At 34.3% G+C, this 24,805-nt stretch overlaps 1 protein-coding gene across 1 annotated transcript; it reads left to right on the top strand.

The window, feature by feature from the left end:
* The first annotated feature begins 1,584 nt into the window (after positions 1 to 1,584).
* On the top strand, positions 1,585 to 15,986 carry LOC148608454 (sterile alpha motif domain-containing protein 9-like). Its single transcript, XM_088543628.1, is given in 7 exon segments — positions 1,585 to 1,894; positions 4,912 to 5,224; positions 6,813 to 7,032; positions 8,117 to 8,283; positions 8,522 to 10,563; positions 10,565 to 13,226; positions 14,422 to 15,986. Coding segments are annotated over 6 exon segments (5,715 nt in total). The 5' UTR covers positions 1,585 to 1,894; positions 4,912 to 4,926; the 3' UTR covers positions 14,748 to 15,986.
* The last annotated feature ends 8,819 nt before the right edge of the window (positions 15,987 to 24,805 follow it).

The following is a 24,805-nucleotide window of genomic DNA, read 5'->3' on the forward strand; positions in this document are numbered from 1 at the left end:
TTCAGGTACGAGATCTCAATTAATTCCCCTTGACATTTCGTTGTATACGAATATATACGAAAGAGTAATATAGTTCCTTTTTTTAGTGTGTTTCTTCCTGATTTTTTTCTTTGCTGTCATACACTTTATTGATTAGTATTAACAGCAGAAATGTAGGGCAAGGATCAAATTTACAAGGGATTTGTTTTCATTCTGTAATTTTACGTGGAAGTTGTGATTTGGTCCTTTGAAAGAAGGTCAAAATTTAGGACATTTGGCAGTGGTCACTTTTCATGTCTACGGGGTCTCCGAAGCAAAGTTGCTAAAAAAAAATATCATGGTGAATTTTTCTGGCACTTTTATAGAAATCTGCTTTTATACATGTTTCCATATTGGTGAAGTTTGGATGAGTTTGAAGCGGTGGAATTTTTTTTATATGTCAAGATGGGTCTGTTGAAATGCACTACGAAATTAATTGTGTCCTCGTACCTTCACAAGCAACAGAAAAGTTCGTGTAAACCACTTAAAATGAAATGTGACTTGTGTTAAACTAGATTTTACCCAGATATAAGGCCAATAATAATTTGCACCGACTTTATTTATAAGTTAAGTCGTCAATAAGAAATAGTCACCTTCCTTCTGTTTCAATTTTATAATGTAGACATGAAAGAAAAGTGTCCTTTTATAATCTGTATAGAAGCACAGACGTGCAGTCTATAGACTTTATGAAGCTATAAGTTATGGCGAATTAATACACAAGCACATTAAGATGAGATGCTGCATTCATCATTCAAAAGCCAACAGAAGGTTTGATTGCAGTGCAAGACTGTTTTACAAAGATAATAATGTAACAACAGTAAAATGACGTTTTGAAGAGTTAACAACACAAATAAGTATGTAATTAAAATTGATGGTATTGATCTACATCTCGAAGATTTATGATAAAAGAGACGACTAAAATTTTAATACCATAAATTTTCCTTTAATATATCTTCATCTCCTGCATATAGTTTTTATATTTCAAAATAGATTCGATGCGGTAGGGCATGTACATGTACTAACTACTCTGATTTCCGTGTACGCCACAAATATCTGCATAACACCTACTCCTAAAACAGAACTAGAAGTGTTCGAGCATTGTGTTGGTAACTTTACTTTTAGTCAATATGCATTTTATAAAACAATTTAAAGTTTTTAAAGAAAATATTTACAAATGCTTTAGAAATTGAAAATGAAGAGATGCGAAATGGAATGAAGATTTCTCCACGGGGATGGAAATTTTAGATAAGGAAAACGGGGAAATCGGTGGTAAAGTTTTTTTTTTGTTAAAAACGATAAATCATTTCTTTAATGTGAGATATCACATTCTATATATGAGGAATGAAGATTAGTTATAAGGAAAATGATAACATTTGAGGACCATTTGATGGCAACAATTGATAACTTGAAATAGGGCAATGATATAAGGTGAAAGCGGGCAGTTTGTTCCATTTAAGAGTGTATATGCAGTGCACTTCGATATCCTTGAATTTTGTGTTAAAGAGTGCAATATATGTAAACATTGTTTACATTTACCTGTGGTAACACACATGCGTATTGATTGAAAATAAAGTATGACCTTGGTTAGGTATAGCTAAAACACATAGCATGTTTCCTGCATTGTACTTTGCTTTGCCAAAAATACTTGGCAATTTTGTTCACAAATGTTATTTAGTGAAGAGAAAACGTGATAAGTAAATACAGTTATACTTCCTAATTGACAATTGGAAAGGGAAAAGTCCAAATGTAGAGAACGCTAGTGTAAATTTATATTCAGTTAGCTAAACGAGGAAGACACAACAAAATGGACGTAATAAAGTATAGGATGACTAATATTTCTGTGACCGTATTTCCACAAAGCTAACATCGGAAAAGGGTGAGTTTTTCACTGTATAGTTATTTGATAATCGAAAAATCCAGAAAAGAATTGTAAATGAGTCGTTCACTAAAGCTTCCTACATATGTGATGAGGTTTCATCCTTAAATTACCATTCATTTGTTGACTCTCGACATTTCAACTAATTAAAATAGCTGGGTATTTAAGACATTATAGAAACTGGTGTAGTATGCAAAAGATAAAACAGAAATTTCTGAAATTCTATTAAGCTTCTACTTCCTTACTAATTAAGACTCGTCATTTATTACAGCAAAAACCTTTTGTAAAATGAACCAAGACCCTCCTCCTTGTGTTTTTGTGATCAAAGTACGTTATGGTAAACTTTCGACTTATCTCTGACTTTCATTTCCAAAATTGCTTTCTGATTGTTTGTTTGTTTGGGTTTAACGCCCGAGCAGCAATATTTCAGCTATATTCAGGCGCTGAACATGTAGTGGATAATAAAATGAACATGAAATGATGATGAAATGAAAAATGGGATGGGACACAAGGATAATGGGGTCGACAAATTTTGATTGCCACTGGAAATAGGGAGAGGTGGGTAGGGTCGAGCAATTTAGCCTCCTGTGGCGGAGCCCTGTGGTTCCTACTCCCGGAGAATACCACAGTCGGGGTTTTTAACGTGCGAGGAACGTGGCATCTTTCCCAACACGGTGCACCACTTTGGTTTGCGGTCAGGTTTTCCGTATTATAGCCTGACAACCCAAGCATGTAACACACCAGGGGTACCCCATTTCACCACCTGGGGTACACAACCCAGTTGCTCTGTGGGCAAAGCGCCTAGCCCCGGCTATGTTTCTGAGCACTTTTTAGTCGCCTTTTACGACAAGCTTAGCTCTGCTGCAGGCCTATTATTTTCACACCCGGACCTGCACGGGGCTCCAAAATTACAACTGTCCACTCCTGTCTATAAAATTTTAGTGGCTTGAAGTTAAATATAGATTTTAATCTCAAATGAGTTGCTATTAATTCCAGTACTTATTATGATTTTTTAAGCAGATAAGACTTTTCAAAATGGATTCATCGACAAGGCTATATTACTTTGAATTCACTAAATGTAAGGAATGCGACACTACATACAGCCTAAATTTGTCAAGGATATTTCCTTCATTATCTACCACAACCATAAACGAGAAAACGTGTGGATGAACTTCTTGCATTTTTTTACGTGAAAACACCGACGTAACTCGTATGTTGGTTATTTTTTTACCATACTTAGCTTTTTTACAATTAGGCATCTTGAACAAGATTATGCTACTTCAAGACTGAAGTCATCTATCCAGAAGTTTTATGGTTGTCATCATGAACTCGTAAATCGCGCACCTGACAACTTATTAACAACTCGGCGGGTGTGTCTAGAAAAGCAAAGGGCGCTTACCTTACTTTCACCTGGTTCATTTTCTCAGTTTTAGTGGAGTCCGGGTTACTCTTTTATATCATTACTGTTGTGTCTTCAGAATGTTCTTGTTGTAAGAGTAATCAAGGGAACCAAGGTTATAGCGGTAATCAAAAGAATGTAATCCAGGGACAAAGACCAGACATGGAAAACAGACATACACAACAAAGAACATAAAGTAACTAAAATTATACATACAAAGTAACAAAATTAATGAGCAACTCGGACTCCACTGCGGTTGGCTTATTTTAGTAGACCAATTTTCCTTTTCGTTTTTTTTTTTATATTTTTAAATACCAGTCAAACTACTTCTGGATCTAAATTATGCGTCATCTCTATGTAAATAGCCTTGCAGACATAATGTATGATAAGTACAGAAAGTTTTGTTGAGTGTTCGCTTTCCTTTGAATATTAATTTTCTTATTTACCATGGAATTTGGTAGAATGGATAACTTTAATAAGGCAAGAGATATTGAAGTGATCATTTTTAAGAGAGAAAAATCAGTTTGAAATCTATATTTAGAATTTTCATAAAACAGACCCTGAAACGCAAACGATGACTGTCGAATGATTCTACGCTGAACTTGTATACTACATGAATATTCTAAGACTTCTTTAAGTCAGAATTGATCTTTTACAAATCGTTGAATTAAAAAGATCGTTCGTTCATTTTTGATTTTTCGAAAATCGTTTATTTTTAGACACTATAATTCCCGTTTTTAAATAAAGAATAGGACTGTCCAACATAAAACAAGAAAAGTAAAACAAAACAAAACAAAACAAACAATATTAAAATACAGCAAATTAAAACTAATTTCTTGAAGAAACCTATGTAACCATGCTTATTTAAATGAGCTAATTACTTATAAGAATACAAATATAAAATAAAGTGACTATAAATGATTCAAAAAGACAAATCATTGAAATATTTAGATTATATAAAAGCATTAATATTGGGAAGACACAGGGACACTTACGCATTATATAGCGTAATTAGTTGTTCTTATGCAAAAGTTCAACTGATTGAAGAAGAAAATAATCACACCAGAAAAATTACTCATGAATTGTCTTCGACTGACCTTTAGACGCCGGAAAAACATGTGACGTCGCTGATATTGAATTTAAATATTTTTAGGAGAGTTCAGGTGTAGATAACAAGAAAATTCCGGAAGAAAATGTATTTTTTTCCGCAATGCCATCCACAAATTTAAACAATTATATTCATTTATTATTTTAAATTAATACTTGTATATTACTTATATGTACACAGATACCTAACCGGAACACATAACCTTGTTCAAGTAGTTATTTTGTATTGCCAGCTCTTTCCAGAAATTCGGAGTAATGGTCGCAGTTTCCAGCAAAACATCAACGCGATGGAGCAGCTGTTGTTAGATAACTGACTGACAATCAGGAAATTAAAGTCACCTTTTTCCATTAAGTTTGGTTGTAAGATTTCCTTTGTTCAATTTCAATGGCAAGGTTAAATAAAAAGCAGACTTTATCGTTTGCAGAACCTCTTAGATAACAAACTTAGGAATATCTAATGATCATGTATGCTTTACTCATTCTTATTATTTGGTTACTTTTTCTTTTAAAGCTCAACAAATCGACGATGAAACTTCTGTACAAAAAGGTTCTGAAAGATCTAATCGTGACTACCTATTTGAATGACAATCTTTATCTTGAGGACGGGAAATTTCTTGATGACTTACAAACTAACAGCATTTTTGACACCTTTGAGTGTGAAGATATTTCTCAGGAAAAGAAATCCAAAGAAAAGCTTGAATGCATGGTTCGAATATTGATGGTTAAGGATGACGTAATGTACAACTCTTTTAAAAGATGCCTGAACAAGGACTACAAGCATGTCGTCGAGAAAATGAATAGATTAGAAATCGAACTAGGGGCCGGTAATGCAAACTTTTATCAATCGATAAGTTCTGAATCATATATGAAAGATTACAACTTAAGTAGGAGTAATCAAGATCAAGGGAACCAAGGTTATAGCGGTAATCAAATAATGTACAAAGGAACAAAGACTAGACATGGAAAACAGACATACACAACAAAGAATATAAAGTAACTAAAATTATACATACAAAATATTAAAGCAAATGAGCAACTCGGACTCCACTAAAAACTGGAAGCTAACCATTTACCAAAAGAAGGTTGTTAATGGACAATACATCATCAATATATCTGTATGTGAAAGAGTTAAGCATCTTTTATTATTATCTATACTTTGAGTTGTATTCTTTGTGAATATAGGTGCTCTAGAATGAAATGAAAGACCCAACATTTTGTGTAAAATTTTGTCTAAAATATTTTAAGAATCGTCATGTGTAGAAATTTATTGTTTATTCAATTAAAGTGGGTACATGTAATAATATGTAAAAACAATCACAGGGCATGTTAAATGGCGCTTTTACAACAGACGACGCTAACTTTAAGAGTCAGACAGATATTTTACCAATACATTTACTTGCTAATTTTCTTATTGTTTAGACGCAATCTTTAATCTAGAACAATATGCATGATATGAATAATAGTAATGATGTAAGTGCATATCTGAGAAAAGATATGATTTTATCAGGTTATAAAAGTGGTTAAACAGTTGGAAACAATCGATATATTTCTTTTAATCTCAGTTTCCGCTATATAGATGACGTATTATATTTAAACAATCCTTATTTTTGGGATTTGATACATCGCATCTACCCCCAAAGAACTTGAGATAAAGGATACTACAGACACTTTGAAGTCAGCCTCATATCTTGACCTACACATATAAATCGATGGTAAAGGAAAACTATTGACCAAACTATCCTTTCATCTGTGGCAACATCCCCACAGCACCTGCGTATGGAGTGTTCATATCACAACTCGTAGGTTATGCCAGAGCTTGCCGAGACTACGCAGACATTTTGTATCGCGCTAGAATTCTAACAAATAGGCTTCTGGAACAGGGTTATGATGCTACAAGATTGAAGACATCACTACAAAAGTTTTATGGTCGTCATCATGAACTCGTGGATCGTTACGGTGTATCCATCTTTGCCATGAAAACTGATTTGTTCAACGTGTCATAGTCTGCCTTTCCTCTTTCTTCTACCCGGACTTGACTTTTTATGCGCAACTCGGCGGGTGTGTCTGGAAAAGCAGAGGACGCTTACCCTACCGGTGCACCTGGTCTATGATCCCAGTTTTTAGTGGAGTCCGAATAGCTCATTTGCTTTTGTTATTTTGTATGTGTGATTTTAGTTACTTTATGTTCTTTGTTTTGTATGTCTGTTTTCCATGTCTGGTCTTTGTCCCTGGATTACATTCCTTTGATTACCGCTATAACCTTGGTTCCCTTGATTACTCTTTTACTATAGCACTTGTCGAATAGACATGAGTTTCTTAAGACTTGAATCAATCATTATTTATTATAAATTTATAAACAAATATTGAGTCGTAAATCTAAATGGAGATTACAAGTGTGTGCTAAATTTTCAGCATGCACAAAGTGTAGTGACTACATCAAACAGTGGCTTAAAGAAAATTACGTTGACAGAGAGGGTTCTTCAGTTGATTTTGATGCCATCCAGAGCTTAATCATAAAGAATGTAAGAGATTCTAAGGAGCATAATGATACACTGATAGGTGTTTTAGACGAAGAGTTTATGTTTGAGTGCATTACAGAAGCATTTCCTACGGTTAAAAAGGATTCAGAAATGTATGTAGTGGTAGATTGTAAAACATAGTACAAAAAACTTATTTAATCTTTTCATTGGAAAGGCTGTGCTACAAATAGAATGGCTCTTCTTTCTGTAATATTTTTCCAGTTTTATAAGCGTTTTACAAATCAAATGATGGTCATATGAAAGAGTTAAACGTAACATGCATCAATATTTGGTGTATTTTTTACATCCGTATGTTACCAAGTGGGGCTTGATGGTAAATGTTAGCCCAAGGAAAATGCAAATGCGGAACGACATCTAAATGGCATAAAGAAGGCATTGAAAAGATCTACAAAATAAGAATAAGAAAACATATAAAAACCTAAACAAAACATATCAATTTTGATATATATGCAAAATTTAATAAATTATTGCAAATTTTCAACAAACTAGGATTAATTTAATTGCGTCCGCATGTTCCAAACATATTAATTACATGAATAGAACACAACTGACCAATTCTGCAATTAAATGTAATACCAACAATTAACTATAACAGTACATAAATAGTACTATCAAAGTTCAATATAAGAAGTCACATAACAAGGAATCTTTGTATTACATTGACTAAACTAAATCGATGATATTCAGAATAAATATGATACAGCAAATAAATCTTTGAATGTGAAAAGCTTAAACTTGCAAAGTGCCAGTTCGAAAAAGTAAAAGTAAGTAAGCGGAAAAAAATAGAACATCATAAATACCTTATCTGCTGACTACACTGCTTTCAATAAATAGTGTACATACATCCCTGGGATTGAAGTTCCAGATTGCACAAAACACTAAGTTTTTATTCTAAAATGAAATACTAAGAACGAGTGAAAAAGTTGAACATCCAATCACTATGTATATTTGTATATTCTAACCATTAGCAATTAGTAAGCACATACACGCAACAATGCAAACAAAATGCAAAAAGTATTAGAGCGTAAATTAGACTACTGCAGAAAACAGATCAAATACATGAAAAATATAATTACTAAGCTAATAAAACATTAAATTGTCCACATATATTTCACAAGTAACCTTGAGATATTTTATGAAGACGAACAATTCAAACGATAAAATTCTTTATTTCAGAGTCCTCCTCAGTAGCTCAGCTAAACAAAAGAGTAAAAGCAAAAGCTCAAAAGCACCACAGAATAGAACCTACACAAGAACAGTCATATCAAATTTAACTAAAACGATCAACTCAGACAGCTTCTCAAAGGATATTGACAAGGAATTTACTGATTCTGATAAATCCGGTATGAACATTTCTTAACATATAAATGTATACTACTAGACCATTACTAAGTATGGTAAAGTCAAAGTACTTTTTGAACCATTTTAATTTAAAAAGAAGCAACTACACGCACTGCAACACTATAATTTGTCACTAAACTTAAATTGTTAAAATAGAATCAGGTCATTAATTTACAATATTCTACCTATATGAATAACTAAAGTTTTGGAAAATTAATTTTACTCAATTCAATGTTTCAGACACTGAACAAGAGGTCTTCGAACATGAGACTAAAATTATTAAGCTAAATGTAGAGGAGTTTTCGAGGCTTGTAGAAATAATACTAAGTGAAAATGTTCCAGAATGGGATACATCGATACCAAAACAAATTATTGAACAGAAAGTTGACAGTGAGGTATACGATGAAATGACAGACGATGATAAAAAAGATCTTGTTTCAAGAATGGGTGAACGCGTAAGACTTCAGATGGAATGGAAGAAGATTAAAGAAGGAAAAAGTGAGATACTGCAAAGAATTCGTCCAAAAGAAGCTAGAAGTCGACCTGAACATATGAGACGATTTGATCAGCCTGTTTCTGCCAAAATTAAATACACAGCTGGAAACAAGGCACCAACGCCGCCTTCTAGACCTGGAAATTTGTTACAACCGGTTCATGTATATTATATGCCCGAAAATACAGACAAGAAACAGCAGGTCAACATTCAACATCTTTTCAAAGAAATATTAAGTTTTTCCGCAGGGTGTCTCAACGATAAAACTAATGGAACATTTCATTGTGGTATTAAACACCATGGTGAAATATCTGGTTGCGTTATTGACAAAGATGTAATAGACAGCCAACTGACAAAGTCTATTAGAGAAAACTTTAAGGAATATCAAGTAGAAACGGTGCTAAAATGTATTCGACCTGTTAAATGCATAGACGTTATTGACTTATCTAGCCCGTCTGAACGTAAATATGTCTTAGAAGTTGATGTTGTGCCAAACTCTGTTATAGTAGGTACACAATCTTTTTTTATTAAAGGCAAAAAAAAAGGTTCCTTCTTATTCTACAGATACCGAAACAGTTGTATACAGTCCTTACATAGGCACGAAATTGACGATTACATGCAAGAAAGAGACGTAATTTTCCAGCAGAGGCAGGAAATAGAAAAGCACAAAATTAGAAGTAAAAAAGAAGATCTTAACAAACGTCTTAAAGACTTTCTTTGTTGTGGTGAATCAGAATTTGAGGAATCTCTGTATCCGGTTTTATTATTGACCTACTTACAAGCCGATGATAGAGTACTAAAGTCAGAAAACCAGTTGTTTACAAAGGTTCCATGGAGAGCTATTATTGATTTCAATGCAAAAGATGACGAAAGCAGCTTTCAAGTTTTATTGGAAAAGCAGCATTGTAAAGCATTCATAACATACACAGTAGATGATTTAAATCCCCACAAAAGAGAAGAGAAAGTAATAAAGAAAACAAAGGAGACAATAATAGACTCATCTTTGCCAACATGGATATATTGTAATGGCACAGGAGAAAAGGGGTCGTTTACTGATCCGAGAGGCTGGATTCATGAACATTGTGAAAGTTTTAGAAAGGTGGCTGAATTTTATAATGACATCATTCCTGACAATAGAGCGAGAATAATCATTCCACTTTTTGAGAAAGAAAACAAAGTGATTACCGAAGCAATTCTTGAACTGCTTTTGAAATTTGGGAAACAATGCCTAATATTATCTCCAAGTAGATCTGTTGCAAGTATGTGCTGGGATGAACTGAGTAGAAGACCCAATGCGTTCCCTCCAGATGTTTCAATTGATGACTGTTTTCTTATTGGTCTACCATGGAACCAAATCGGTGACTGTATAAGCAACATTGTCAAAGAGGGAAAGACATCTAATGGAGTTCTTATTCCAAGAACGCATGGAGTTCCATATGCGGTCGACTTAAAAGAAGTTAATGAACTGTCAGACCTGGATATTGTCAGTATAAATGCCTGTCAAGAATTTGAAAAACTAAAACCAGAGGAAAAACTCATTCAGCAACAAGAATCACGAGAAAAATACTATGGAGGAAGTAGTGTAGAATGGATAAATTTCTACTTTAAAGAAGACCAAGTACTGCGTAGAAACGTCCATAAAGAACTAGAGACTCATGTAAAGGAAGCTTTAGAGGCTTACGACGACTGTCTTGTTGTTCAGAAAGTTGCCGTGTATCATCAACCAGGTTCTGGAGGCAGCACCACAAGCAGACAAATCCTTTGGGATTTGAGAGAATCGTATAGATGTTGTTAAAAAAATTACGAGTGAAACTCGTGACCAAATAGGACGACTTAGAGTAATAGGAGAGGAAAGCGACGAGGGATATAGCATTAAACCTGTTTTAGTATTGTTAGATGATAACGATGAAGACGCTATCACTCAGTTTGCGGAGGATTTAGAAATTGAAAGTGAAAAATATGAGTGCGATGTATTTTGTGTTCTACTCATATGTTTTCGGGTTTCTGTTTTGCCTCTCGACCGGCCGTTGCGTTATGTGATGCTTAGACAGGAATTGTCGTCTTACGAAAACAACTGGTTTAAGGAAAAGTATGAGAATCTTTTGAAACAACATGAACAAAAACGTGGTTGCGACCCTAAAACATTATTGGCATTTAATATTATGAAGGAAAACTTCAATGAAGCTTCAATAAACAAATCGGTGAAAGCCTTTGTTTGTGACAAATCGATTGAACCGAAACAATTGAGAATGCTTAAACACCTGTCTTTTTTAAACGCGTTTGATCTGCATTTTCAATCTGTGCCTCTAAGCTGTTTCGATCCTATCATGGCCCCACCAATTCAATGGATTAGAGATATTCCGCCGTCTTTTCGCGTTTTAACAAGTCGGTGTAACAGACAGGGGTATGGTGGTAAAATATTGTCAATCAGAATGTCCAACTATCTCCTCTCGCGATCCGTTCTAAACACGATAATCGAACTTGAATCGGAAAATGGGGAGCTACGAAAAACAATTGGAGAGGTTGCGTTAGACGTTATGAGCTCAGCATGTTTTCGAACAAAATTCTACAAAGAAGAGCATAAGATTTTGCAGAAAATTATTGGTGATATTAGCAAAAAGCGTGATAGGACACAAAATGGTAAAGGCATTGGAAAACTCGAAAAATTTTCCCCACTGATTACTGAACTCCTTGAACAATGCGACAAAGATCAAGCAATTCAAATTGTATCAGAAACGTATGATATAACTAATGATGCTTTAGTTTCTCAACAGCTTGCAAGACTCCATGCTGAATTAGAGAACTGGGATGAAGCATTCACTGCAATTGACAATGGAATCGATCAGAAACCATACAACTCATATCTTGTACATACAAAGGGTCATTTATACAAAGAACATATGCAGGCGTTATTTTCTCAGTACAGCAAAGAAAACGCAGAAGTCCCTATATCAGAAATTAATAACGCTATAAAATATACTAAACTGTCGATTGACTGCTTTAGAACATGTCAAGAATTAAGTGAGAATCAAGACAGTTCTCAACCTAATCCGGCGGGTTATGAGAGCGAAATCCTTGTCGCTGTGGAATTGGTTCGTCTATTAAAAAAATGTCCGGTATTAAGAACATATGCACATGTTCGGACCCTGATTCAACGCGAAGACATTAGTCAGGAAAATCAAGTGTTTTTAGAACGTCTCCCAGAGTCAATAGCAATTACAATAGACAAATTAGAACGGATTATACATGGAACAATCCGTCACTTCTTCCACAGCCATTCAAGGTCTCTTTATACCGTCAACAAAATGCAACTCGACAAACACAAGCAAGAATTTACAGCATATTTTGTTGAAGAAAACAGGAGTGACACGTCCATGTCGAAGGATGCACATTGTCAAGTGGACGTTTGGTCTCTTCTTAGCGCACTGCGAGTTCATGAAATAGATGCGTTAATGCGAATGATTCAATCAATGTCAAAGAATACAAGTCATCTTTCAAAACCTCGCTTGAGGATATTTCTTGCAATTTGTTTGTCAGTATCTGTATCAAATCCTTCCATATTGCCTATAAGAGAAGATGTACTAATGAACACAAGTAGAAGATATTACGAATCATCCAGCAGTACAAAAAATGAACTGGCAAAGCTCGAGAGTTATCTGTACTTTACGGTCTTTCATTGGCCTCTTCAGTCAAGACAAAAAATCAGAAATTATTTAAGTCCTTACTCTACATGGTCCGCTGCCGTGAAACTGTGGCTTGAGCAAGACAGGTCAACATCTGGTAAACAGAAACGCAATGATAAGATTCTGTTTTATTTTGGGAAGTCACACGATTATCCAAACGTGTTGAAATTAGAAACTTTATCTTCAATCTCTGCATTAGCAAGATTCAAAGGAACTGTTAATCAAAACGGAACAGAAATAGAAATAATGATCGATTCATTTCAATCTACTCAACCATCGTTCATATGGATTCCTTTTCATAAAAAGATAACAAGAAGTACCATTTACAACAGAGTGGTCGAAGTCGTAATTGGAGTAGGACTTCAAGGTCCACGTGCAGACTGGATTGAAAAACCTTCATCGTTTCGCCTAGGACAAAATTTCTGTCGGATACAATTGAGCTCTTCTCTTGAAAATAACTATCATGGTTATCGCTCAACAGAACCACATGCCGCGTCAGATCAAGATAGACATAACATTCTTAAAGGAAGTAGACAACAATCATTCGAACGGAACCTGCAGTATCCATCACGAATGAGAAATACACGCCAACGTCAAAACTTCCGTATTCCAGACTGTCACTCGAGGTATGATATGAGTGTAAGAGATCTGCAAGGTGACAGTACATATATATCTAATCGTTCGGTACACAGACATCCTGATAATGGTTTTACATCTGATAGCTTGCAGTTCCCTTACCAACACCCAACATCGCTAAATGCTGGTCTAGGTAAATATATGTATTCGTTACAATCCTTCTGTATTTGATTCTTTTTCGTAAGTTTTTATTGATATATTTTGTTTACTATCTTTTCGACTATACTGTGAATTATGTCCTTATTGATATATGTAGTGATTGTTTTTTTTTAATAAATTCGTGTTTTGCCTAAACAAACCAGTAAGTTCACGTATTATCTGACTTATTTAAGGATCATGTATATCCATAACATAATTACATAATGGTTACATTGAATTTACGCCGCATATATTCCGTTGCCTCGACAGAAATACAGTTTTCTACACCTATTTTCCTTTAAATTCATCAATGGATGCCCATAAACTTGCTAAATGATTATAGACACAAAGAAATAACCTATCGTTCGGTTTTGATATTGACCATATCATATGGTATATCGCGATGAGTGCGTCAATACAACTAACTCAAATTGAGATATTTACAAGATATAATATATATTTAGTTTCAAAATCTGAAGTAACTTTATTTTATTTATAGGTAGTCAATTTCTTCATGACATCTTTATTCACTTTAATTTCATTTACGTTATAGTAATACACACTGTTGGTTCGCGCTGTCGTTTACATTCCAAACCCTATATCATTTATACTTTACCGAGGTCACAGTCACTTCCACTGTTTTGACGGATTTTGTTGAAAATTTGTCATGTCCAAGATATAGAGTAATATCCATCAACAAAATCAGAGGTACAAAGTACAGGTTGCCGATGTTTAGCAAATGTTTACAGCGGTTTTACTAAATAACTACTTCATGTTAAAAGTTAAGAGTTAAAGATCTGAGAGAAAAATCACAAGTCGATCACCTATTACCAATCTTCAAAGTGGTACCCTTTACCTATAATCTGGAATCTTTGGTTTTTGTCGATATAAGAATGGTTACACGTTACTGAGCACGTCCCATACGAACACTCTAAAAACAATGCGTCATTTTCATCGAAAGTAAACCATTGTCAAAATATAACACAATTGTCACTTTTGCTCTTACAACCTGAACAAATTTAAAGCAATCGATGGGATAAAAACCACAATTTCCAGGTCATCTACGACTGTCACAGTGGGTTTAATGTACCATTCATTCATAAATCACGATATACTATATTGTATCACAACATGAAACATTATAAGACACATTAAACTTTTAATACGCAAGTAACATCGATGGTTTATAGGTACTTCGATGGCACGAGTTCCTGCACATTTTCACATACCGCCGCCACCAACTATGCCAGCAGTAGGTGTTAATTTCTATAATAACCCAGGCGTCTACAGTGGCGGTGACAGGAATCAAAGATATTCAGGTAATAATTACTCCAGTACAAACCGTGTACTACAAAGAATGAATAACTGGCCAGAAGTAGGACGTGATCGTTTAAGTGATCTACGAGACAGCAGACATGAAGGTAATGGTTTTATTAGAGCACCAGAAACTGTACTTCGGGGGTACAGAGGTACAAGACAGAGAAGACAATCCCATCGATTCCAAAACACAAGGTAGACATGTAAGAAGTATTGTTACGTCAAGAATTATTACAGTACATGTATGTAATTCCATTCAAAACCACGTTTTATGAGTCTCATTTATGTCTTTTCATAGCATTCATTGTTGCTTTCATTTTGTATTGTTGTAGTGCCAGAGTTGTTTGGTTTTTTTTATTTTGTGTTCAGTAATTCATAGTTCATTCATTTAATTTATTAGTGTTTGATTTTCTTGTACAATGTATGGTGAACTTCGAAAGATGTTTAAAAAGGTCCATATTTGACATATTGAAACATAAATTCGTTGTAGTTTATCTCACTTTATATAAACAGGAAAGTTAACGGTACAAGAATATTAAATTGAAAAGACAATTAAAGTATACAAATGGACAAGAGTAACAATGATTCAAAAAATCAACGTGTACTTCGCATGTTCCACATTTTATAGGGATGAAGCGTCGGCGATATATTAATAAATACTTATCTTCATATCGAAAGATATGGAGATTTATTACACCTGATGTACCAAAGAACGCACACAGGACTAGCCGAAATCTCAATATCTAAGTATTTAAAACTATGTAACAAATTTATCCCTGATATAAGTCCAATTAGTGGATTCATCAATCTTTGGTGGAACCCTACAGGCACATTTGTTATAGGAAGTTTCGTGAATCCGCGTTGGTCGAGACAACGAAGTGGTGCATTTTCAACAGTCATGAGTGCAAATAGCTCCGTCCCTCTTAGACAGTAACGTGTCGCACGAAGCCAATATTATACTGCAACAAATTAGCTGTGAAATTCTGAAGTATGTATTATTAAAAAGTATGAATGGTCTATTCTTATTCTCGTCTCCTAAACTGAATGAAAGTATATCATTTAACGGGAATGGCCTACTAAATATTCTTAGAAACTTGACCATTTCTATGTACAAAACACTTGTTTCCGCCCCAGTTGTCTAATTGCACGGTTTGCGTAATTTAGTAATTTATCGTTTTAACACGTTCGTGTGAACACTTCCTTTTTCTAAGGCGTTTCAAAAACATTTCAAAAAGAAACTCATTACGCGTGAACCCGGTATTTTGCTTATTGATTTAGGGTTTCATAGTATTTCTATATTTGTCGTATTTTTGCTTTATTTTTTTTATTTCTAAAAGAAAGTAGAGGCATTAAAAGCCTGGCATTCAAAGAATGAGTATTTCATTTTGTACATTTATTTATATTTTTTATATTAAATAAATAAAACATCGTGGTACAAGATGTTGTTTATAACATTACTCTTATTCTGAAATGTGTTTCAAGGCATGTTATCTTTGTAAACGCAAAAACATAAACATTTTCGAAGATATTTGATACATCTACTTATCTTTAGAAAAATATACTCAGTTGAAGTTCAAGGCGCATTTGGTAAAATTAGCTATTCGTTAAAAAATAATGACCAATCAAACACTAAAACACGTCTCTGGAACAGAAGAATAGATAAATCCTTCGGGACCACAAAAACGATAAACGATCGATAAGATACATTTACGAAGAACAATAGTAAATTTAAAACACAAAAAATCTAAAAAGAACACAAAGAACAACGAAGAACACTAACCCTACTGAAACTGGAATGACCTCAGGAACAATGAAGAACACTAACCCTACTGAAACTGGAATGACCTCAGGAACAATAAAGAACACTAACCCTACTGAAACTGGAATGACCTCAGGAACAACGAAGAACACTAACCCTACTGAAACTGGAATGACCTCAGGAACAATGAAGAACACTAACCCTACTGAAACTGGAATGACCTCAGGAACAACGAAGAACACTAACCCTACTGAAACTGGAATGACCTCAGGAACAATGAAGAACACTAACCCTACTGAAACTGGAATGACCTCAGGAACAACGAAGAACACTAACCCTACTGAAACTGGAATGACCTCAGGAACAACGAAGAACACTAACCCTACTGAAACTGGAATGACCTCAGGAACAATGAAGAACACTAACCCTACTGAAACTGGAATGACCTCAGGAACAATGAAGAACACTAACCCTACTGAAACTGGAATGACCTCAGGAACAATGAAGAACACTAACCCTACTGAAACTGGAATGACCTCAGGAACAACGAAGAAATAAAACAAAAATAATTACTTTCGATTTTGATATATTGACAATATCATGTGAAATATCTCGACGAGTTTGTAAACGCGGATTTGAGATTTTCGGATTCCACATGGATTTATATGCCTATGGTTTTAACGAGCAGTGCTTAATATTTAGTTTCAACTCGTTTTCAATGTGTTTCATAGTTATTCAATCAAGCGCCATTTTTCTGTGGGTTTTATGCATGTAAAGGTATTTGATATAGAACCTTTTTGCTATTTATTAATACATATAATATAAAAATTAAAGTCATACTTACATCACAAAAAGGTCTTCAATGAGTGTAAACACACCTTCAAGGAATATAAGCTCTGAAAAGCCCTGACAACAAAAGTAATATAATCCACGGTAATGCAAGCATAGCAGACATCTTGGAAATTATGGACAAATATTCTTAATGAACAAAATTAGGTGAGGCAACTAAAAATACATTGTTGAAAACTTTGTATTTGATATTGAACTTGATATCACAAAGCAGAAAATCGTGCATAAATTAAAAACGCGGGGCCACAAATTTACTAAAATAATCAAGGTAACCAAGATTCTAACGAAAATCAAAAGAACAAAAGACCAGACATGGAAAACAGACACACACGAACCAAGAACATAAAATAACCAAAAAAATACATACAAAGTAACAAAGGTAAATTAAATGAGCAAGCAAACCTGAAGACTTCAAAAGAAATCAAATGAATATCTCGGTCAACGAACTAACACTTTAGCAAGACGATTCAAAAATATAATATAAATGAGTTCAATCGAAAGTATTAGCATTTATTATAGCAAGTGACCATTCCCCCACATAGAGACAAATCGAACGGCAGCAGTATCAAATTCGAATCGAAAGTACCTATTATTATAGTTATCGATAATCTTTTTATTGCATTTTTGTCCATCTTTTGATGTACTGTCAGCAAAAAAGGTCTATTGACATCATAATCACTTCCAAGGTTTTGACGAATATTTTGTCATGTAGGCGAGTTAGAGAAATATATGTCAACAAGATCAAAAGGAAAATAGTACAGATTACCGATCAATGGTAACCATTATCTACTCCTTGGAGACACCCGCTGTGCTTTTCGTCTATTGTAAGGGTCAAGTCCAGTGAAAGAGGAAGGATGTCTGTGGCGCAGATTGCACTTTACACGTTGACGTACTCCCCAACTGTTAGAGTGGGGAAACGCTCTCGGACCCACGTGGGACCTGGGGTGGGCCAGAGCGTCAACAGAGCAGCCCTGCAGCCGCTAGTAGGACATACTCTGACTGAGTTCTTCGGCTATCCCGAGGACTGGGCTCCGCTACCTCCAACTACTAACAGACATCTACTAACAGAAAACCCGTAAGGGGCGATCGTGCGAGATCCATAAATATAGTCAAGACCGTTAAAAACCCCAATCATCATGGCGCAGATTGCGAGCGTTCGTTTTTTATATTGGAAATAGACCTTAAAAGGGTCATTCGGGTGATGCATATATGGTGACTACCATACAACAATAAAATGACGACCTTAGTCTATCGGTAATTGCCCCTTTGCGTAGATTGCTGAGATCTTTCTATAATCGGAGTATTTTAATGCTCGCAACGATTTCTGGGAAAGCTTAAGAAACTAGGGACAGGAATACTTCATTGAAATTTAATAAAAAGCCTCAGCTTGATGAGTTGTTCTGTGTCTAAGCTTTATTACTCGGTCATCTTCTACATTTTATGCACTTTTGGCAAGGTTTAAGAAATTAATGCGAAAGATTTATTATATTTTTCAAAATTTATGGATGTATAAAATCTGACTTTATTCATTCACAAATGTCAGGTTTGTCAGTGAATGGTCCGATTTTACATATCGATAAAATCTGGATAAATAGTGTTTAATCCATATATGATCTGAAATATTTTTACCCTTTTTAAGTCCCTAATAGTGTTAGCGACTTCTTGCACTCGACGTTACGCACGCCATTGCGATTGTGTCGAAAAAAACACGCCTATCTTAACTATAAATGACTATTGAAAACAATCAAAACTGTGCTTATGTGAAAGCTGTATACTGTTGGAATCGGGACAAATTATAATTTCTGAATATTTGTCGCACATGGTACTTCTAATTCTTTATTATCAATTAAACTTTCCGAAAACCCGTAAATACGTCAAAATTCCGTATGTCAGGTGTAACACACTGTAGGTCCAAAAAAGCTAAAACAATGAATTGCGCTATTGCAGAAGGTAAGAAATTTTGCTTGAAAGAATAATTTCATATGTTCTTTTTGAGATAATTATCGAAATTGCGTTAATTTTAGGCAAAAACATTTCAAGTTCAAAAATGAAAGTGTTGGTAAATGGTCAGATTTCTAAAAGTGTTCAGTAATCAAATTCTATCATTAATGTACGAGTAATCAAGGGAACCAAGGTTATAACGGTAATCAAAAGAATGTAATCCAGGGACAAAGACCAGACATGGAAAAAAGATATTCACAACAAAGAACATAAAGTAACTAAAATCATACATACAAAGTAACAAAAGTAAATGAGCAACTCGGACTCCACTGAAAACTGGGAGCATGGACCAGGTGCACCGGTAGGGTAAGCGTCCTCTGCTTTTCTAGAAACACCCGCCGAGTTGCTCATAAAAAGTCAAGTCCGGGGTAGACAAATGAGGAAAGGAAAACTATTACCCGGTGAATACATCAGTTTTCATGGTGCTGATGGATACACCATAACGATCCTCGAGTTCATGATGACGACCATAAAACTTCTGTAGTGATGACTTCAATCCTGTAGCAACATAACCCTGTTCCAGAAGCCTATTTGTTAGAGTTCTAGCGCGATACAAAAAGTTTGCGTAGTCTCGGCAAGCTCTGGCATAACGTATGAGTTGTGATATGAACACTCCATACGCAGTAGCCGAAGGGATGTTGCCACAGATGAAAGGAAAGTTAACAATTCTGAATGAAAAGTCATCACGTTTGTTGTAAAGTTTGGTCAATAGTTTTCCTTTACCATCGATTTCTAAGTGTAGGTCAAGATATGAGGCTGACTTCACAGTGTCTGTAGTATCCTTTATCTCAAGTTCTTTTGGGTAGATGCGATGTATCAAATCCCCGAAATTAGGATTGTTTAAAGATAATACATCATCTATATAGCGGAAACTGAGATTGAAGGATCTAGCCAAACGATATTCTTTCTTTCTGCTCAGTTCAGCTATAAAGTCAGCCTCATAAGAGTGAAGGAATAGGTCAGCAAGTAAAGGAGCACAATTTGTTCCCATTGGAATGCCGACCGTTTGTTGAAAATCACGTCCACCACACTGGACAAATATGTTGTCGATTAAAAATTCCAGCATTTTGTAAACATCTTCCTCTGTATATTTGGAAGATGATTTGGAATTATTTCTTACAAAGTATGAGGAATCTCTACCAAGAACTATATATTCGTATCTAGGTGTACCATCTTTTTTTGGAAAAACAACGATGTATAATGTTTTTAAGTCGGGATTTTAACTGAGTATGGGGAATAGAAGTATACAGTGTTGAAAAATCATAGGTTTTAATGCTATTATATTCATATGTAAGAACTTATTTACACAATATTCTTTTCCGATCAATTTTTCCTTAAAATGTACATACTTTCAGCAATTCTACGTCGGCATTTGATAAAATTTTCAATACAAACAAAAAAGTTACGTCTTTTTGAAAATGTCTAGCGAAATGTCAGTTGTCAATATTTTCCGGGTACGTTGAGAAAATTTCATGCTCCAACGCAATTCTAAAATCAGCTGAGAATTTCTTCTATGCAATAATGATACTTTGTAATTGTTCATACACTTAGGAATACACATATCTCATTTTTTTATGGTTTAAGCCATTCAAAACGGATACAATTCGAACAAAACAAATGTCTAGCGGTTTGTCGAAATTTCACTTTTTTGAACGTTTGGAACGTTTTCCGTCGATCTGAAAATTGTGAAATAAAACAGAAATAATTTCCGCTTTAGATGACAAGAACCAGACACTTATACTAATCTCTGCAATTACAAGTATAGAACATGCAACTGAAAGAGACGAAAAAATAGAAATCAAAGAGATATTAAAAGACTAAATGTGTCTGTATCTTGTGTTATTAACAAACAAAAGAATAAACCAAAAAAGAATAGAATAAATACGTATAGTTTATAGGAATTCGATCGGAGTGGAATGACTGAAACGCAAAATAGAGTTGACAGAACTTTAAAAAGGTGAAGAAAAGCAGAATGCTAATAGATAAAATGAATACAGAAAAGGAAGTCATAAACATTTTTTTTTATTTTGGAAAACGCAAATGAGCAAATAAAATGAAAATCAATGAGCGGCTATCTGATGCGTGTTGATGAAAGCCCGATTTTCTGATGAATAGAAAGCTCTTTCAATCGAAATACTAAGTTGTGAAAGGTCCAAATTTTGCTATTGGTACATATTACATAAAATCATACATGTATATCAAAATGCACATTTTAACTTATCGCAGGAGAAAGTTGCTATATTCCTTCTCTAGACAGACAGAGTATGCATGTATGCGGCGGTTGCATTCCACGCTGCGGTGCACATGCAAGTGCAAATTTAATTTACCGGTAGTACTGATAATCAAATTAATTAATCTTTTCGATTTTGTAAGAAATGTTCAACATGTTTTAATTGCTACCAATCAAAAACTATTGTATATTTTGCTTTACTGTACACGTGTTTCAATAAGCAAGCAAGCAGGAAACGAAAAGTGTCGACAAACGTCGAATTCTGATGTGCCGCAATAGCGTGCGTAACGTCACTCGTAATTTCTGTATTCAATATTCGCATATGATTTGCATTAATGTGTAGTTATACGCCACATAATCAAACAAATCTTCGTCGTGTTCACCACCACGTCATAGTTCTAGCTTTATACGATATAAAAATGTACCTCTTAAATATCATACACGTGTGTTTTTCGTGTGTTTCTTGCTTGTATGAGAACGGTAAGTTTACATGAAAGGATCAGTTAGCTTTGAACATTACCCGGTTTCTTATTCAGGCACTGAGGCTAGTTACATGACTACACATGTCATATACATTAGCACGCCCGATATATATGAATATTCATGACCAGCTGCTAAATATGGTTCATAAACTGGTTCCCTGTCAATATCATAAGCAACCCTAAGATCGCTACAACGTACCTTATATAAAACATATCATACACATGTCTATGCGTGGTTTTTCTTTGGTATTTTGGTATTTGGTATTAGAACGGGAAGTTTACATTAAAAGATAAAATGTTCGGTTAGCATTGAATTTACGTAATATTATACAGTTTCCGATTCTAACACAGGCGTTTGTTACAATTGATTATATAAAGGTCATATATATATTATCAGGACACCGATATCTATATATAGCCATTCGGGTCATAAAGGTTACGAATGAGTATGCAATAATATCAAGGGAACCAAGATTTTATAGTGGAAGTCACGCGATTTTAGAGCATACCGCTTTGTACTATTTCTGATGTTTAAAATATGTCAAAATCAGTGACAGTGAATATTTGACGATTAGAGACTTTGAAGACTTCAGTCTTTGATTATGCTTGTAGACTCTCATTCTGTAAAACTGAAAGTTAAGGCACATCGGGGTACTTTTTTGATAGAAAATCGGGTTTTTTTTTTTTTAAAAAACAATATCTCTGCATAATTATTTTTATACGGTACTTTATGTGTAGTGGTTTTTATTTCAGAGTGTATCAAGTAAATTTGCAAAAACATAGTCCACGAAAACACCCATTAAGGTATTGTCACGTGACTTTTTACACTAGCGTAACTCATTAAAAATAAAAGTTAAAAATACAAGTTTTTCCACTAAACGGATTTTGTCGAAATTTTACACATGTTTAATTGAAAGCCCAACCTTCATGTTTATCGGTGCTCACTTCAGGAAATAGTATGCATAATTAAAATATCCCCATTAATTTGCCGGTAATTGATTGATTAATAACTTTTTGCATTAACATTATCAATTTTCCACGATTCTAAAAAAAAATATCTCTTGCGAGCATCTGTTTTCATACAAATTACCTTCTAATTCAATCATTCCCCAAAATAAATTCATATCGTTGCATTGGAACAACTAGTAATTTTTGGTAATTCATCACGTAATTTGGGCAGTTGAAGCACACTGCCGTTACTTCCAAGCGCTCAGGTGATTTTAACTGAATTATTTTGAAATCGGATCCGGAATGTTTTTCCGTATGGAAGGCGGGAAATATGAATCGAAAAAACTAACTGTAAATATTATCCCTTACTCCAAGATAGCTAGTTTTGCTTTGTTTCAAATAAAAAATCCGATTTCAACTGTTTCATAATTTACAAGTATAATTCTATTAAGTTAACTAGCAATTTCCTGTTTCCCATATACAAATGTACATATTGTAACCAACGTATCCGCAGTCGTATTCATCATGCATTTTGGACCTACTTTGATTTAGAAGCTGCCACACAAAATAATGGACTAAAAAGCGTTTCACCTACCTTGTTTACTTGTAGATCTGCAAAATATTTATCTCCAGTTAAGGCATGTGCATTTGACACAGACATGACATACCATTGTGCATAAACGATTGAACCAAGGACTTTGTGAACATACATACATAACATTTCAATGTGTCCGTAATTTTTTTATTCAATGTGTGTGACTTCATGATGCACTGTCTATAATAAAAAAAATAGGATATTCATGCTACTTTTTTTCTCAACATCTTAACCATTTTTGTGGTCAAAATCTAATTTTTCCTATTACTTGCAGTTCTATATTTTTTTTATTGCCTTTTAAAATAAATAAAATATATATTAAGTTAGGTGTAAACTTGTACACCTTTTGTATCTTGTTTCTTTTTCGTGTTTTATTAAGGGGAATCAGCTGCAAGAACACCAAAAGATATGTCTGCCATTTTGTTTTCAAGATTTTAAAACGCTAAGGAATATATCAATTTCATTTTCATTGGTCCATATATTGTATGAAAATATGAATATTTGCAACTTTGCTAAAGTTATTCTTGCCAGATCAACCAAAGATGGCAATGCTATTGAAAAATTCAACAATTTCCCAGAATCAGTTCAATCAGAAATAACATCAGGGAAAAAAAGGAAAAGTTTATTGAGGCAAAATACAACAACTACATATCAATAACTCAGAGACATGAAAATTACACTATCTTCATGAATAATTACAAGAATCTAAATATTGAATCTTATGATACTTTCAAAAATATGTTAAAAAAGGTTCAAAAGTATGTAACTGAAAGCAAATATTTCATTAACAACAGCAAAAATGGAGACAAAAAGAAATTCACAGATTACTTCTGTCTAAACAATTGGCTACAACTTCCTGAAGCTGACCAAAAACCACAAACTATCGACAACTGCATCCAGTGCATGACAGTTCATGCTAGCTCTTCCTCTCTACACAAAAGCTTTCCAAATGCTTCCATTCTTGAACAATCTGGTTCCATGCATTTGAAAAATATTGAACATTTAACACCACATAACACAAAACCATCTCAGAAGAAAGGAAAGAAAGCAGTTGAAACAATGATGAAGGTTCTACAACCAGTTGTTGAAAGGAAGTATGATACTAATTTCAAAAATGCTGTAGCAGAATCCTTGTCCCTTTAACCAAAAGAAACTGCAATAGAGGCCAAAAAAACGTCCAGAAAATGATTCATCAAACTAAACCCCAAATTGAAGAATCAATGCAAGAAAATGACAATGACTTAGACCATCTTTTGAGAAGTGGGCAATCCTTTGCCCAATATGAAAGGGACAGAATAAATTCTTGCTTTATAGGTAGAGAACAAGCTGAAAAAGTTAACATGACCCAACAAACAAAAATAGAAACCGTTAAAAAAAAAACAAAAGATCATGT

This window comes from Perna viridis, chromosome 9 (assembly GCF_037379345.1).
Source record: "Perna viridis isolate PV_CMFRI_1.1 ecotype Kerala chromosome 9, ASM3737934v1, whole genome shotgun sequence".
Lineage (NCBI taxonomy): Eukaryota > Metazoa > Mollusca > Bivalvia > Mytilida > Mytilidae > Perna > Perna viridis.